The 16,396-nt window shown below is 46.5% G+C and overlaps 1 protein-coding gene across 2 annotated transcripts; it reads right to left on the reverse strand.

Moving 5' to 3' along the window:
• Positions 1-2,133: 2,133 nt before the first annotated feature.
• Positions 2,134-13,267, reverse strand: GATAe (endoderm-specific GATA factor). 2 transcript variants are annotated; one of them, XM_001359684.5, is made up of 6 exons: positions 12,903-13,267; positions 4,734-5,104; positions 3,748-4,660; positions 3,182-3,683; positions 2,672-3,002; positions 2,134-2,602 (listed from the first exon to the last, which is right to left on the reverse strand). In XM_001359684.5, the coding sequence occupies exons 1-6, from the start codon at positions 12,942-12,944 to the stop codon at positions 2,494-2,496; spliced, it is 2,268 nt and encodes a 755-aa protein (XP_001359721.4). In that variant the 5' UTR covers positions 12,945-13,267; the 3' UTR covers positions 2,134-2,493. The 2 variants fall into 2 exon arrangements, with proteins under 2 accessions (XP_001359721.4, XP_033232463.1); XM_033376572.1 differs by lacking the exon at positions 12,903-13,267 and adding an exon at positions 8,677-9,226.
• Between the last annotated feature and the right edge of the window lie 3,129 nt (positions 13,268-16,396).

Genomic DNA, 16,396 nt, shown 5'->3' on the forward strand with positions numbered 1-16,396 from the left:
GGCTTAAGTTGCAGCCCCAGACTGGGGCAGATCCACCGCCAACCAGAAACAGCTTCAACCTGGAGCAGCGGCTGCACTTTGAAGTTGACTAAGTGGCGCCTCGGACCCGACCCGGTTCTGGGCTTGGCTACGGGCTACGGGCTACGGGTTTTCGGGTTCGTGGCGGGTTCAAGAGGCCTGGCTAGGTGGTCACCTCTCCGCTGGTTGATGGCTAATTAAATGCAGAGACTCTCAAATGGGAGTGTGCTCAATGTTGACAGTTTTCAGTTTATGTTGGCTTTTACGCCGATCCGAATCATATCTGAAGAACAATGGAGTACAATATCTGTATCTATTATTAAATTGCAAGCAAATGCTCGTTCCCCCCTTCGTTTTTGAGGATTGCAATTAACTTAATAGAAATTCAAATGCATGCACGGCCCCAGAGATTAGCGGATCGCTCCTCATTCCACTCCGAGTTGTACGTCTGTCATAATTCCACAGATAGTGTCAGAGAGCGAGACGGAGAGAGAGAGAGAGAGCGCCACAACAAGTGTGCCACAAGGAGAGAGAAAGAGATCTCGGGAAGGGAGAGGTGGCATCTGAAAAATGGCGCCCGGTGTCGTATCTTGTTGCCTGTCACATTGAATTATTATTTTACGGTCTCTCCTCTACTTCCCTGCCACAACCTCAAGTCCTCTCCTCCCCCCGAAGTGTGGAACAGGTTGGAACACGCTAATGTTTTAATTTCTTGTTCCATCGGAGGATAGTACAGGCACGTACAGGTGCGGCGGGCAATTACTGGCACACTACTCGTAATTGTGGAGTGGAGTGCTCCTTAAGCATAAATACAATTGCCATTCCGATATACTTTATGTGTCTAGAGATTCGAATCGAATTTCAATCGATTTGAATGGAATATTCGGTGGAAACGAGAGGAAAGGTGGGACCTTGGTCGAAAGAGTTGGATAGACTGGAAAACTAGAAGTACTTTTAGGATCATTTCGAATGTCTACAGTAGCAAAAGATATCCAAAAGCTGGCTAGAGCCAGCTTAAACGTCTACTACTTATATGGTTTGTGGGGGAATTATTATCTCACTACCTTAGATCATATTCACTCCCGTATTTCCCCCATCGGAAGCCATAGAAATGGACTTCCTTTATTACTCCATTCCACTTCAAACCGAGAGTGAGAGAGAGAGAGAGAGGGCTGCCTCTTCCACACCCATTCCATATCCATATCCATATCCATTCCACTTGCACAAACTTCACGCTGCACATAATTTTTGCCAACACATTCCATAGCTGCTGCCGTGTGCTGGTTTCTTGGGTGCTGGGGCCGCCGTCCCATTACTCATTCGCACTCCAAGCTCAAAGTCCCAGAGCTCCACGCAGAGAGCTCCACTCTTTCGCTGCGTTTCCCAGTTGGAGCGCCGCCGCTGGTCCGCGAAATGCTAATAAAAGCGGTCGTAAAACAAGTTTGCCTAATTGATCGAGCGTACGCCACAAAAAAAAGCGAAAGAAACCAAAAGAAGATCCACAGAGGAGCAGGAGGCAGAGCTCGGGGTCCGCTACTCAAGGCGTTACTATACTATACCAGGCATTGCTTGCGCCGCCTCCTGGCTGCTTGGGGCTTGCACTGGCCTCGGAGTTGAAGCATTTTTGCCATACCATCGACAGCAGATCAAAGGCAGCGGCGGCACCAGGCATCAGGCATCAGGCATCAGGCGGTGGCGTTACTCCGGCGACGGCGGCGGCGGTGGTGGCATTGTGCGTCGGACAGGCTTTTAAGCGATGACACCAAATCGCTATTTAGACACTGCTTTGGGGTTTCTTTCTTTCGCTTTGGGGATCGCTTTGAGGATCGCCCTGGGTCTGGGTCTGGGCCCGAGTTCGGGTTCGGGTCTGGGGATCTTGTTAAGATTTGATGGTCTCGCGCTCTGTGGTCTGTGGGGGTCATTAAAATTAATTTGGATCAATTTGGTTTGCTGCCAAATTGTTGACAATGAAATATAACGAGGGCCGCCACTCTCCAGTCCAGTCCAGTCCAGTCCACTCCGGACAATGGCAGTATCCTTATCCTGGCTCGTGGATTAGCAGGGCAGGGCGCTCCACCGGAGTAGAGTCATCAAAGTCTTAAGTGTCTCTCCCTCCTGCGTTTACAACTTATTTATTTATTTGATTTAAACATACAAAATCGTAGGCTTCTTTATGGTCTTCTCGTGCTTTTGTTTTTCGCTAAAATACTTCTAGAGTGCTCGGAATACGGGTCCACAAATCATTTCAAATGATTGACTAAACGGTATGATTGATTGATTGGTTTATCCAGAAACTTTTCAAGTATTCCTCTGATCAACAAAAGTTTCCTTCCTTTCGTCCTCCTCCTAACTGGGGCATTGGATACTACTACACAATAGATATAGTACATATGTAGATCTTAAAGCTATAGCTTAAATAAATATTTTGGCAATCTTGACATTTTGGTTTGCTTTACTTTTAGTTCGCTTTAAAGTTTAGTTATTCGATGATCGCTCCGGCAAACCAGTGCGCGTTATGACGCTCGGTGGGAGTTCGCTGTTGTTGTTGTTGGAGGAACTGCGACCGCTCTCAATGGCAGGTACTCTATAAGAAAGAAACCCAATCCAATCACTCTCTTTTCAATGCTCTACAGATCTCTCTGGCGGTACTTACGGCTGGACTATCTGGCGATTGAGGGTTACGGGGCTGGGTAAATGCGGCGACTGACTCTGCGACGGTGTCGTCTGCTGGCTGTACGGCGAATGGCTCTCACCGGTCACATGGTGGCGGGCGGACATATTCAGAGTCCCCTCGGAACTGGGCGTTGCACCCGTGGCATTCTGCACCTGAATGGCCACCACACGTGATCCTCCGGCCGGTCCCGTCGTGGACATGTCGTGCAGCTCGGGACTGGCATTCTGCTGGCTGTGCAGCATATTCATGGGCACTTGGGATGGATACAGAGGGGCGTTGTTCACCATCAGATTGACACCTTGCGACATGCCTGGGGATGGATAGGGTTTTTGGGATTAATAACTAGAAAAATTTCTGCAAGATCTCATTGAAACCAGAGCTATCCAAAGGACACTCCACCATTTCCATTATCTTTAGTTTGAATGATCAAATGTATCCTTATTCTGAGGAAAGGAGTTCTACGAATGAGCAAATGCATCTTTTACTCACTTGGCAGTGGTGCCTGGGCGTGCCTGTGTATGGGCGCTCCTCCATTGTTCTTTGGCTTGCGCTTCCGCTTCTGGATGCCCTCCTTCTTCATCGAGAGCGGCCGGTTCAGGCTGTGCAGCTTGAAGTACAGGCCGCAGGCGTTGCACACGGGATTGCCCTCGTTGTTGCGCCGCCAAAGAGTCGTGGAGTTGGTCTGGCAGTTGGCGCAGGTCACTCCGTTCCGGCGATTGTTGGGTGCCGCAGGGGTCTTTGGCTTCGCCTGCCGCGGGGGCATGCGTGGGGTCATGCGTATGAAGCTGCAATTGGGGCAGAAGAAGTCCGTGCCCTTGCGGACGAACGGCGAATGACAGCTCTCGCATTTGAGCTCGTGGTTCGGAGAGGATGTGGCGGAGGCTGTGACCAGGCTGCCATCGTACTGCCCGATGCTGCTGGCGGGCGACCAGTGGGTGGTGGTCATGTTGCTGGAGGCATACTCGTCCATTACCTGCGGATGGAAGTTAGTCTGCAGAGCGAAGATCAGAGGAGTGAGGCATTTCTCGAGGGATTTCCGAGGGATTCACACTTACAAATGGTGTATTCTGGTACTCTGGCGGAGCGGGCGATGTCCACAGGTCGATGGCTTGGCTGCCGTCTGGGAAGGGGTTCAGAAAGGTCGTCGGTCCTGTCTGCCGCAGGGAGTTGAGACTCGCCTCGGACTTTGCCAAGAACTGGCCCCCGGGCACTGTGTAGATGGTGTTCCCCTGCTGCAGGGTGGCCGCGTAGCTGTTGCTCGTGAAACTGGAGCTCGGAGGGAAGGCATAGGCGTTGCCCAGGTCCGCGTACGTCTTGGACTCGTTGGCATGGACACTGGCATCCACCACGGGCACATCGTAGTACAGCGTGGAGCCGGACGCCTCAGGCACAGCAGTGGAGAAGCGTCCGTCTTCGGACACAAAGCGCACGGTACCGCCATGGGAACTGCTGGCGATGTGCACCGCTGATGCCGGATGTTGCTGCTGCTGCTGATGTTGCTGCTGCTGCTGCTGCTGCTGTTGCTGGTGGTGATGCTGCAGTGCCTCTGCCTCTCGACTGATCACAATGGCCTCCCCATAGGCGGCTCCATTGGGGGTGGGACACTGCTGCTGCTGCTGCTGCTGCTGCTGCTGATGTTGCAATTGCTGTTGCTGCTGTTGCTGGTGGGAATGCAGCTGCTGCGACTCCCCTGGCACCTCGCCCTTCTCGACGGTCTCTATCTTGATGGCCGTCACATCCTCGCCGCTGCAGATGATCTGCCCTGAGGGATAGGCGTAGAGGGTGCCCGGTGGCGCACCTGATGGCACCTCTGGCACCTCGGCATTGCGCGGCGCCATCTGGACGTAGTGCGTGGCGTGTGCAGCCCCAGGGGAATGGTGCGAGCTGCGCTGGTACACGATGTGCCCCTCCGAGGCGGAACCAGAGCTCCCACTGCTGGGCTCTCCCTCCCGAGCTTCGTTGAGTTCTCTGAAAGCGAGAGCAAGAGAAAGCGATTGTGCGTGAGTGGACTTCTAGAGGAGACTTCTCCCTTGAAACTTACAGTGTTCCCGCTGTGGTAAGGATGCGCCTCTGCTGGGTGCGTGGCACCACCACGTACTGCTCTTCAGGATCACTGCTGACTCCTCCCACGGATGTTGCTGGTTGCTGCTGCTGCTGCTGCTGCTGCTGTTCCTGTTGCTCCTCCAGGGCGCTGGCTGTCTGCTGACTCAGTTGCTCGGCTCCATTGCTGGCCTCTAGCTTGATCTTGTCTATCAATGGGATCTGCTGCTTGGTCAGGACCTGGACCTGCTGCTGTTGTTGCTGCTGTTGCTGTTGTTGCTGCTGCTGCTGCTGCTGTTGTTGCTGTTGGTGTTGCTGCTGTTGCAATTGTTGCTGCTGCTGCTGTTGCTGCTGCGTTGTCTGCGTTTCCATCTGCAATGGACAAGCGACAAATGATGAATGCCTCAAAAGTCTCGGTCAGAAGTGTGTGGCTACGTCAAAAGTGTGGCTCCAGTTCCGGCCACAAATGTGCGAACTGGTTGCCTCGATTTCCGCCACCAAAGTCAACAGAGACCCAGAGCCGTCTCGCAACTTCAAAGGCGGCTCAACTTGTCGCCTACAACCTCAAAGACCTTACAAGAAGACGTTGACGGGGGACCCCGAGTGGGACGTAGACGTACCTCTCACTGTCAACACTGTCGTACACATTTTTCACTTTTATTCCAGAAATGTTTGCATACAGAACCTCGGAACCTCACACCCGAGAGCCCAGAGCCCAGATCGCGGCTTAGTTTCGTTTTCATTTGCTTACTTTTTAGTTCCTTTTTGGACGGAAATAAAAGTTGTCCATAAAAAAGAAATCGCTTTGCTGTTTTCCTATACGTTATATATGTACGTCAGACCTCAGTCGATTTTGGTTTATGACCTCATTCCTCGATTCCATTGGGGGTGGCCATGTACTACCGCCTGTACCGTCTGCACCTCTCCCCCAAACTTGTGTCAACACATTCGATCGTCATTGTCACCTGATTCACCTCCGACAGGTGCCCCAAGTGCCATATAATGCAAAGGCTTTGAGGCGGGTTTCACCATAAACTATAAATACAATATGTATCTACTATTTATTTGCATGGGGAAATCCATAGGCACAAGCATACTCGTATTCAAGGATGACTAGCAATCGAGAATGGATGAACAATATGGTGGGATTTTTATAGGTGGAAACTTAGAGAAAGAGAATAGAAAGAGGATAGAAATGGAAGAGCTACGCAGCTAAAGGATAGTTCAAGTATATCTAAAACAGCTCCTTGTTCCCTCAAGTTTTATTCGAAGAAGCGCCACCCCTTGAAGACAACGGATGTTCTGTGTTTACCTTCCACACAATTACGAGTATAATTGATTCATTTTACGCGGAATTTACTTGTGACTTGTGCCCCACAAATGATTGATCCACAAGTCTAAGTCTTAGGCCATGATTCATGGTTGACAAGTCATAAAAAAAGTGAAAAATTACCCGCTTTGGCACAGTGTAAAGTCCAAGTCCAAAAGTCAGAAGAAATGCAATAGCGCATAGAGGTCAAGAGGAAGTTGAGAGGTCCGTCTCCGAGGGGAAGTGGTTCCACTATTGACTCTAGGCAAAACTAATCCGAGTATGCGTTTTCTTGGGCAAAGTTCAATGAATCCGGGGGGGGATCCGGATTCCGGACTCCTGATGCCGGGAGAGATAAAGTGGTGCAAAACGTCACTTTGACAAACTGCAGATAAACCTGGACTCCCCGGGGAGGCTACATGCGACTTTTGAGTAGTACGATAGGTATGTACACGTGCCCCGCGACAAAAGTTAAGATACTACAGCCGAACGATACGGACAATATCTTATCCGAGGCGCTATCAATGTACATAATCAGTAGCTGCTGCTGCTGGGACTCCAACGAGAGGTCATGGTTTTGTATCCCACCTGCTCCGTGGAGTACGTCATCGATAGGAACAGATACAGAAACAGAAACAGATACAGATACTCGTATAAGCATTGTAGAATTACAATAAGTTGAGCAAGTGGCATGTGGCATGTGCTATTTGTCAAGAGTTCGAGGTGCTCAAGGGAGTGGTTCAACTTATGAATGAAATCTGCCAGTCACACCCACAGCCGTACTCATTTTATCTATATAAACAGCAGATATCACATATACATATACATATGTATATGCTAAATATGTACAATCGCCACTCGTTTCGCTTTCGTTTGAGCTTGAGCCGGGGTCTGGCTCTGGGCTTGAGGCTTGTGGTTGAGACAGCAGAAAATACCTCAATGAAACATTTTCTGGTAATGGAACCTTTGATGACTACTTTATTATCTTCCTCCCTCTCTCCCCTTCCATGATCGTTAGATTATCCCTCGATTAATTAAAGTCCATTGCAGCGTTGGGCACTAATGAAAGTGCGATAAGGCCGAACCATTTGCCAGCTGCATTTACAGCTCTATTAAAGGGCCATCAATCGAAAACTCTACCCCTATCAGGCATCGGCCATCGGGCGAGGCGACGCGTGTCTAATAAAAGTATCTGCAACTGCAACTATCCGATCCAGAGCCCGATGCCGATGCCGATGCCGCCATTGAGCAACTGTTAAGGGACTCTCGATTACGATTGGACGACGGGCCTGGACTTCCGGCGGCAACCCCCAGACAAACATACGGACAAGGGTTGGCAATTTCATTCATAAACCCTGCTCCATCCCCTGCGATAAAGGCAAGCAGAACTAGGACCAGGACCAGGACCAAAGCGAGGTGATAAGATTGACATAAATTTCACATTATCCGCACTGGCGTTAGCCAAGAGAAGAGTGTCCTTTTTTCTTTTCCTTTTTTTTTCATGAATGAAACGAAGACAGAGTCAAAATGTGCGTGTTTCCAAATTTTTGTTGTATTTTTGTCAAAGGTATTTTGACGCCACCTCCGATCGCCAGCTGAATTTCAGGCCTCATAAAGATTAGCCATCTTTCCACATTTAACTCAGTCTCAGTTTCAGTTTCAGTGTCTGTTCTTTTTACGGTCCGTTCTCTCGTTTTTTCTTAATGGATTGTTTCGGGGTTTTTCCTTTGAGTGGCCCAGAAAGCCAGAAAGTGTCGCAGTTTTGCCGCTGCATCCCCAAAGATGAGTCATTCATTATAAATCAATTTGTCTTATCTCCTTGACGAGGCCCCGCTGTCTATGGCCAGGTCTGGCTGCCGTTTGAACCAAATTAAATGCCCCGAAATTACTTTTGAAATTAAGTTTAAATGTGTTTTTCTTCCATCCTTTTTTTACAGTTTTTAAAGCTTTAATATTTTTATAAACCACAGCGCCATTTAATAGAGTTCCTATAGCTCAGGCTCTGATTTAATAGAGTTCCATGGCCGATCTATAAACATTTTTAGAGCCTGGTTTATATGGTCTTATATAGCCGTCTATTTAGCTTAATGAACTTGTGTGAGAAACGGTTAACAACATTTTTATGATCTCTCAACTCTACCACAATGTTTTCCAGATGATAGATATGCTTATACAGATCTCGTAAATTGATCTTCAAAAATGGTATAAAAATGTGCTCAAAAGTCTGCTCGTTTAGTTGCTTAATTTATTCTGGCTTTCAAATGTTATTTGGATGCTTGTTAGGGGACTGTTACTTCTATCAAAAGTGGTTCCTTTTTAAATGGAAGTACTACTATATTTTTTCAGAAATTTGTTCATTTAATGTCACACTTTTAAAGGCATTAAATTGCCATTAATATCTTGTAGATTTACTGAAAAAAATCCCATAATTTCTCAGTTAGATATTTCATTAAATTTTGGCAAATTTTCAACACAGTAACTTCCTTGAATTTAGCAGATTTTGATCCCATTAACAGCTGCCTTCTGGAAGCAGTCATTCTCCTATGATATCCCTTGATTCTATACCTTCATTTCCATCACTTCACTTTCTATATCATCTATGACCTGTTAGACTCTAAATATGTGCTGTACCCACCTTCAGCTGCATCTTGACATTCGTTGAGATAATTTTGCAGACCATCAATGTGCGTTTCCTCCCTTCTGCTCTCCTCCTTGCAAGCTCTCTTCGGGGGTGAAGTGTAGTCTAGTGTTTGGATGGTGTTCCAATGTTTTATCTAAGTTTCGCTTTTATCACTTGATTTCTGTTGTTTCTTTTTTTTTTTGAAAATTATTATCACATGCACTGGTTGACCGTCCGTCCACTGTGTGTTGGGGGTTTATCAGAGCTAGGGGGCGGCAAACGGGCGTGGCTCAAAAGTGGCGCGAAAAGGTGTTTAGTACAATATATTATTTTTTGGTAGGAACTTTCAGACTTCGATTTCCGCGGTGCATTTAACAGTAACAATTAATTGGGTGCCGACTCCGGCTCTGGCTGTGGTTTCAGGTCTGTGGTTGCGGTTCTGTGGCGGGTCTGTGTGTCTGGGCCTGGGACTCGGCAGCAGCAGCGGAGTACAACAACGAAGTCGAGGCGAGGCGACGCGACGCATTGCGGTCTGCCTGCCTGCCGCCCAATTAGATACCCACACAGATGCACCGTGCCATATAGCACTTACCTCCACACACCTGTATGGGTGTTACCTTCTCCCTGTGTGGGTGAGTTATGATTTATTCCTATGCGTATCCACACACACACACTCGCACACATGAACAGCTGTATATTTTGGCAGTGGTGGTATTGGTTATCTTATCGCACAGATACAGGGATACAGGGCAGCAGCGATAAGGGTACGGTTACGGGAGTGTGTGTGTGTGTGTGTGCGAGTACAGTTGTCGACGGGCGATAAGTGCTCGTTGTCGTATCCGTGAGATACAAATACCACCACCAGCCACAGTTCTGTGTGACAGCAAACGACGACTCGACTGCCACCAGGTTGGGGATGGGGATGGGGTTGGTGTGGCCCATGGAGAGGCACCAGCCACCAGCCACCAGGCACCCCCACTCTCGACTCTCCACCATTTGGCTATTTGTCAATTGTGCAATTTAGTCTAGCGCATTTTCTAATTGCACTCATAAAACACTTTTCTGGCAAACTAATAAACATGGGGCCAGCGTTAGTCAACGTCAACAGAATGGGTCTATGGGGTCTATTGGGTCTTTGGGCTCGTTTGGGCCATGGGCTTGGGCCTGGGCCTGGAGACCTGTCGCGCTGTCGTGAACAAAAACTTTATATGACCATATCCCCTACATACTCGTATGTGGGCCGCTTTTGACGGCGCAGCTCCACTTCCCCACTTCACAATCAGCTCTCAAGTGTTGTAACTAATGAAAATCGACAGAGCACCAGGGCACCAGAGAGACAGAGAGACAGAGAGGCACACACTCCACGATCGACGATCACACACGTGGTCGAGGATCAGGTGCTGTAAATATTGCAAAAACCTCTAAAAACCTGTCAGCAAAGATTGAATTTTCTGATTTCCTTTTTGGGGTGAAGTGTCTTTCTGCCTTTTCTGTTTCTGTTTCTGTTCAAGTTTTTTGTTCGAGTGGAGGAATGCCTAATCAGAGATCTGACAAAACGTATCCACGATCGCAATAGATTCATTGGGTTTTTATTGAACTTCAACTATGGAGGGTACTAAAGGTACCAGAAGGAGATTTCCTTTGACGCAACATAGATAAATAATATTTGGTATCCCTCCTGTATTTTTCCTGCCTTTTTACCGATCTTCAAGCCTTGGTTTTTGTCACTTAAACATCTGATAGATATAACCAGATAAGATTCGGTACATCGAATCTTCAGTTCTCTTTATTCTAGGTTCGTTCTGGTAACAATCCTTACATGAAGTACTTCAAAGGCTACCTCTTTCTTTAGAAATCTATTACATTATTATTCCTCCTCTGTGATAATTAAACCTCTAACAAATATACGCTCTCCTCTTTGAGACGTTTAACCCGTCGCCATCATCCATCTTTACTGCTTTTAAATATTGCAAAAATCTCTGAAGAAAAGCACACTTATCATAGAAGACATCCCAGCAGTCCTGTTCTGGGGCCAATCATAAATTGTTTATAGTTAAAGTCATAAACCAAGCAGATATATGAGGGCCATTAACAGGCACGTAGAAAGAGGAGGAGAATCCCCTCGCTTTCCGCTTATAATGCTGACATTACTGGCATTTTTGCTCTCCCGTTCTGGGCCCCCATGAATGGGGAAATCGGTTAGTGCGATAATTTTAATTGTTGCAACTCATGTGGTGCATAAATCATGGTGCACCGCCAGACAAAAAGTATCTAATAGCCTCTTGCTATGGCTATGGCTATGGCTATGGCTATGGCTCCGTTGCAAGTAGCGACTGGCTGTGTGTGCGGCTGCTGCGTGTCGCAAAATATCAGCTCAGTGATTAATCACTCAAAAAGCTGACAGACAGACAGCCTCCGAGCCGAGTCCCGCCTTACAAATGGCGCTACACGAATTCAACATTACAAGAGATTAATACGACAGAGAGAGTCCACTCCCCGTGCCACAAACAACAACTGGAACTCAGAACTGACTCATGGGCTCATGCAGGAGGAAGGAGGCTTTCGTCTTTCGTCTGTAGAGTCGTGCAATTAATACCCTAATTGATGGCACCGCCTTGGCCTGGGCTTAGGCGCTTTTCTAACTGAATTTACGGCCCCCCCGTCTTTAAGACGCAAGACTTAGGAGGCGGCGGAACAGACAGAACAGAATAGACACAACAGACGGGAGGGTGGGACTTAACATTGCTGACCATTGCTGTCATAGCCTGGCCGTCGATATCTTCCCCAAGGAATCAAACACCCCTCAACATGTCCACAGTCTCAAGTACTGCTAGTGCGCCACCAAACAAAAGACCTGGGCTCCACGAAATCGAAGCACTATCTACTCGAAACACTTTTCGTTCGTTCTTGGCCCATCTTGACAGTATCGGCTATGGGCGATCAGTTGTGTTTTTTTCGCTGCGCCGTGGAATGACGGTTGGAAATTTAATTTATATATTGTACAATTTTCGTCACTTGTTCTGCTGCCATAATATTATTTTATTTTTGTTTTTGTTTCCATGTTCGGTGGCGTATTTGGCGGTCGTCTGCGGCGATAAGGGGAAGAACTCTTTGGGAAATTAAACAAAGGCGTGCGCCATAGTTTTAATTATAGCCTCCATCCGTTTCGAGGGTGGGTCCAACCCCCAACCCCCGGCCCACACCACACCAGCTGCCACTGCCACTGCCACCCCGAAACCGAAACCGAAGCATTGCCCAATCCGTGTGTGGCACAGGCAGCCATCAGGCATCAGCCATCAGCTCCATGGCGTGGTTCGATCGCATAAAACTGGATGGCAAATGGAAGTGCTTCGACTCTACTTTTGACCCTGATTCCCCGGCTTCCACTGGTTTCGTTCCTGCATTCTGCATTTGAAAGCATTTTGGGTTCAAGTAAATTCTATTAACCCGCCAGGGCTTTGGGGCCCATAAATCATCCGCTACCGACATTTTGCGGACATGAGTTATGGCAAATGGAACTGCGCATTCGCTGGGGCAAGGGTCTGGCTTGTCTCCTTCGAAATGAAGGAGGAGTTAAGGTTTCTTTTGTTTTGTCACTGGGATAATGAATGGTTCAGTCGTGTATTTATGGATTGGTTACTGGAAGAAGTGATGTATAACCCCAGTGGATGAGTCAGGAAAGAGTTTTGGTTAGCCAAAGCTGAAATGTCGGTGGGGTTTCTTTAAAGGAGTATTCATGAGCAAATTCTAATCCAACGAAGTCTTAGGAATATCCCAAGCAAATGGAGGATCGGGAATATTATATATAGACCTATAGCATATATATTATATATCATATTTACTCTGGTAGATCTTTAAATAATATCTCATTGAATAAAATGCTTTACATCTAATTTTGAAGGACCAAAGCCCTCGTTTTCAACATATTTTCCTGTATAAATGAGCATGTATATTCGTACTATATTGAGAATTGAGAAGTAAATACATTCTTTATTCTTTTAAATTCATCATCAAAACAATGGTAGCAGATCTTGACAAAATACTACAAGTTCTGCAGATGGTGATGATGATTGAATGCAGCACTAGAACATCTATAGAGATCTAATACTGGTTTTGAGATACCGCAAACCCTGCGATTGGCAGCAGCAATATGTTTTCGAGTGGAGGTGAGTGTCGTCTCCAATGTGGCACATACACCACTCCACTCCACTCGTCTCGTTTGTGGGCTCGTGAATACGCACCTTTGTTTGCCAATGAGGCCAGGCCATGGAACGGCGTGTCATGAGTCAGTATTAATACTGGCAATCCATAATAATCCATAAGGTTGCTGTGCTGTGCTGTGCTTATTGTGCATTGTTTTCGCATGGCCAGCGGAGGTAAACGTGGGACGACAGCCGACAGCAGACAGCAGACAACACCGACGCCATTAACGTTAACGTTAACAATCATGGCTACTGGGGTTGATTGGAATCGCTACTTGGAGTGGCTCTGGGAGTGCGGCTTTTTGGGTAGGCAGTGTACATTATTTATTACTTATGAGCACTGACATTTTGCTGTTGAGATAAATAGTTACGAGTACGGGGAGCGGGAGCGGGAGCGGTAACGGTAACGGGAGCTCTTTTCGACACTTGAACTTTCACAGAAACCAAAAAAAGATCCCCGCGGACCCACACGTTCCGCGCCTCCTGCCTCCTCCCGAGGAAATGCTGAAAAGAACTTCAGCCATCCGATTGTTCCTATCAACACAAGTGATTTTCCCTATCGTACATTCGTCGCATATAATACACGACCTACAGATATGTGTGGCATATGTATAGTATATATAGCGAAAGCGAAACATATCGAATATCTGAGAATAGATAGTGGCCTTAGATAAGTTAACGTATCTTAGCAGAGAGAGAGAGATTTCGACTCCGACTCCCCCACGAACACACAGACTGGGTGTCGAGCCCCCCTCCTTCCAAGGGATCCTATCCTCCAAGAGAGAGCGATAATGCCACAAGGGAGCCCCTGGCCCAATCGTGACGTAGCTGATTTCTTGGGGGGTTCTTGTGGTTTGACCCACAGCTAGATAAAAGTATCTAATCTTGGCTTTTTAGCAATACAATACACATGCAACTGTATTTATAAGATAATGAAGATTTGCTATCAATTGCTGTAGAGCCCCCCTCCTGCCCTCCTCCAGCCTGGTAGGATATCGGTATCAGTTTGGGGTATCTGCAACCGGACCGCCATGAGGTGCCACTGCCACTGCCACTTCCAGTTGTGCCTCCATGGGCTGTGCTCTCTCTCTGTCCTCTCTCTCTTTGTGGCTCTGGGCCTCTGGCTGTGGGTTCTGGGCTCTGGTTCTGGGTTCTGGGCTCTCTGGCTCTGTATCAGTATATCAGTGTTTGAACTGATAATGTCCCAAGATAATAAGCGATAATAATTTGAATTTTTCAGTAATTCCTTAAGTTTGGACGGCCCAACGGCATGGAATCTAATCACAGTTGGTGAGTGTAACTGGGATTTTCAACATGGAAACATTGTTTCATGTCCGCGTCCGACAAATAGGGAGTTTCCACAAGGATACGACCCATGAAAGATACCATAGTGAAGGAAACTCTCAAGTTCCCCAGGACGAACAGAGTGGGAAAAGTGTTTAGTGAACTATCGGAAAGATCTTCGATCAAAGAACAAATCCATATCATGGATCAGTGGAATACCAGTGTTCATTTACAAGTTATATTCTTCTCCTCATGGAATAAGTTGCAACATTACTTTGTGGTGGTGATCTTTGGCTCCCACATCGATAAGATATCACTGGACTTTTGTATAAATTTTCCAACTGCCAAAAGCATCGAACGGCTCAAGTAACACTTGAGAAGGCGAAAGCTAACTTTTGGAAGTTAATTAATGATCCCCTGATTAGATTAGAATATGCTTATTAAGTGCCAGGCGATAGCAAAACGAACGAATTCCCAGAAACGGCCCAAGGGAAAGTGGGCCCAAATCAAGTGCACCTTTCGACCTTATCCGCAGTGGTGATCTTTGGCTTAAATGAAATTGGTTTTTTGTGGCCAAAAAGGGGAAGAGCACCTCATGGAGGGGGAAGACCTCTCAGGCCCAAAGGATTGAGTAAAGATTCTGTCAGTGAAAGACACTTTGGAAGACCTCAATCTCTAAGGTTTTCCCTGTACCCTCCACCATTCAAAAGCACAGGAAAATTGTCAAGCGATGACAAGTCTCTACCACTCCTGCCTGTACATACATTTTGATTTGAGTTGATGTCTGATGATGTCTTGTGGATATGTCTGCATTGCGATACTTCCATGCCATGTGTTGCGGCACCGACCCCCCTTCGTGTCGTGGCCCATGGCCCATGGCCCATGGCCCATAGCTGTTTCTTCCTCATTTTCATTATCTTAAGTACACATTTTGAAGTACAAACGTCAGTTGGCGATAAGAAACAGCAACGGGGACACGGGGAAGGTAGCAAACCCAAGGAAGACATCAAAAAGCAGTCAAGTCAACAACAAACAGAAAAGAACAGAACCGTGAAGGAACCGCGCAATGGAATGGAATGCTCTAAATGCAATCTGTTTGCACACAATTCCACAAAGAAACCAAACTACCTTCTATATACATATATACCAAGAATCAGAGGGAATTTTTTCAGCATTTTCACGCTAAATAAATCAGGCAAATGTCAAACATTTAATTAGGTTCACCGCAGCAGCAGGGGGAAAACCATACCCTAAAGAAAAATGTAAGAAAATCATGTACTTTAAATATATAGAAAGCGGACTTCAGGTTACATAAAACCTCCTGTAGAGTTCTCGGTTCTCGGTGTTCTGTTTCTGTTTCTGCATATGGTAAATACCATTATCAAATCATATTATCTTATTTATAAGCATTATCGTGCCACAGATACAGATTGCCTATCTATGGAATGGGCATGTAAAAAAAATCATATATACACAGATATCTTACTGGCGGCTTCGTTATTTCGTTGGCTGGCTGTCTGCCAGTAAGTTTTGCACTTTCCATTTAAACACGTTCCGATCCGATCCGTCGAGAGTAATTATGAAAATATAATATAATTATAATGCATTATAATGCCCCAAAAGTATACGTGACAGAGGGAGTGAGAGAGAGATCGTAAAGTGACAAATCCGAAAAACAAATGGTGCCACGGTTCTACGAGTATTGTAAAAAAAGAGCCATAAAAAAGCCATGTCGGGCATGAAATCATCGCATTTTATGGCATGGACTATAAGTGTGTGTACCCAGTACAATATATGATAGTTATATTAAACCAACAAAGTGGGCCTTACAGTGAATCTCTGACAGTTTGTGGCACCATTTCGAAGGAAACGAAAGGAGGAAACTGAGTGCTAAGTACCCCGCCCTCAATGACAACGATTTCCGCGGATCTTGATGGGGAAAACCACATGCGTAGTCAGTGCATGAATAATTCTCTCCATTCATTCCACGCTTGTTTTTCTCCCAGAAATAAAATGATAAGGAGCTGCTGCTTAACAAGCATGATTAAATTTATTTCTGGCTCTTCGACCAGTATTTTTAGACACTTTATTTGGAAGAAAAGAACGTTCATATAGGGCTTGGGGTATATTTCTTATGTAAAAGATGCCTCAGAAGTTATTCATAATTCCTGGATGTTTGGTATGGTTGCATCCCTGATGCATAGATTCTCTTCTACACAATATTTATATGGTTTCTGTAAACATATATC

The sequence above is a fragment of the Drosophila pseudoobscura genome, chromosome 2, assembly GCF_009870125.1.
Source record: "Drosophila pseudoobscura strain MV-25-SWS-2005 chromosome 2, UCI_Dpse_MV25, whole genome shotgun sequence".
Taxonomy (NCBI): Eukaryota; Metazoa; Arthropoda; class Insecta; order Diptera; family Drosophilidae; genus Drosophila; species Drosophila pseudoobscura.

What these genes read in the sequence shown, in the direction of transcription:
- GATAe (XM_033376572.1), bottom strand. Translation starts at nt 8,721, where the DNA reads ATGGTCTGCAAAATTATCTCAACGAATGTCAAGATGCAGCTGAAG. An exon ending in AGTACCAGAATACACCATTT is followed by an intron (nt 3,684 to 3,747) that starts GTAAGTGTGAAT and finishes TTCGCTCTGCAG; the next exon opens with ACTAACTTCCATCCGCAGGT. An exon ending in AATCGCCAGATAGTCCAGCC is followed by an intron (nt 2,603 to 2,671) that starts GTAAGTACCGCC and finishes TCTTTCTTATAG; the next exon opens with AGTACCTGCCATTGAGAGCG.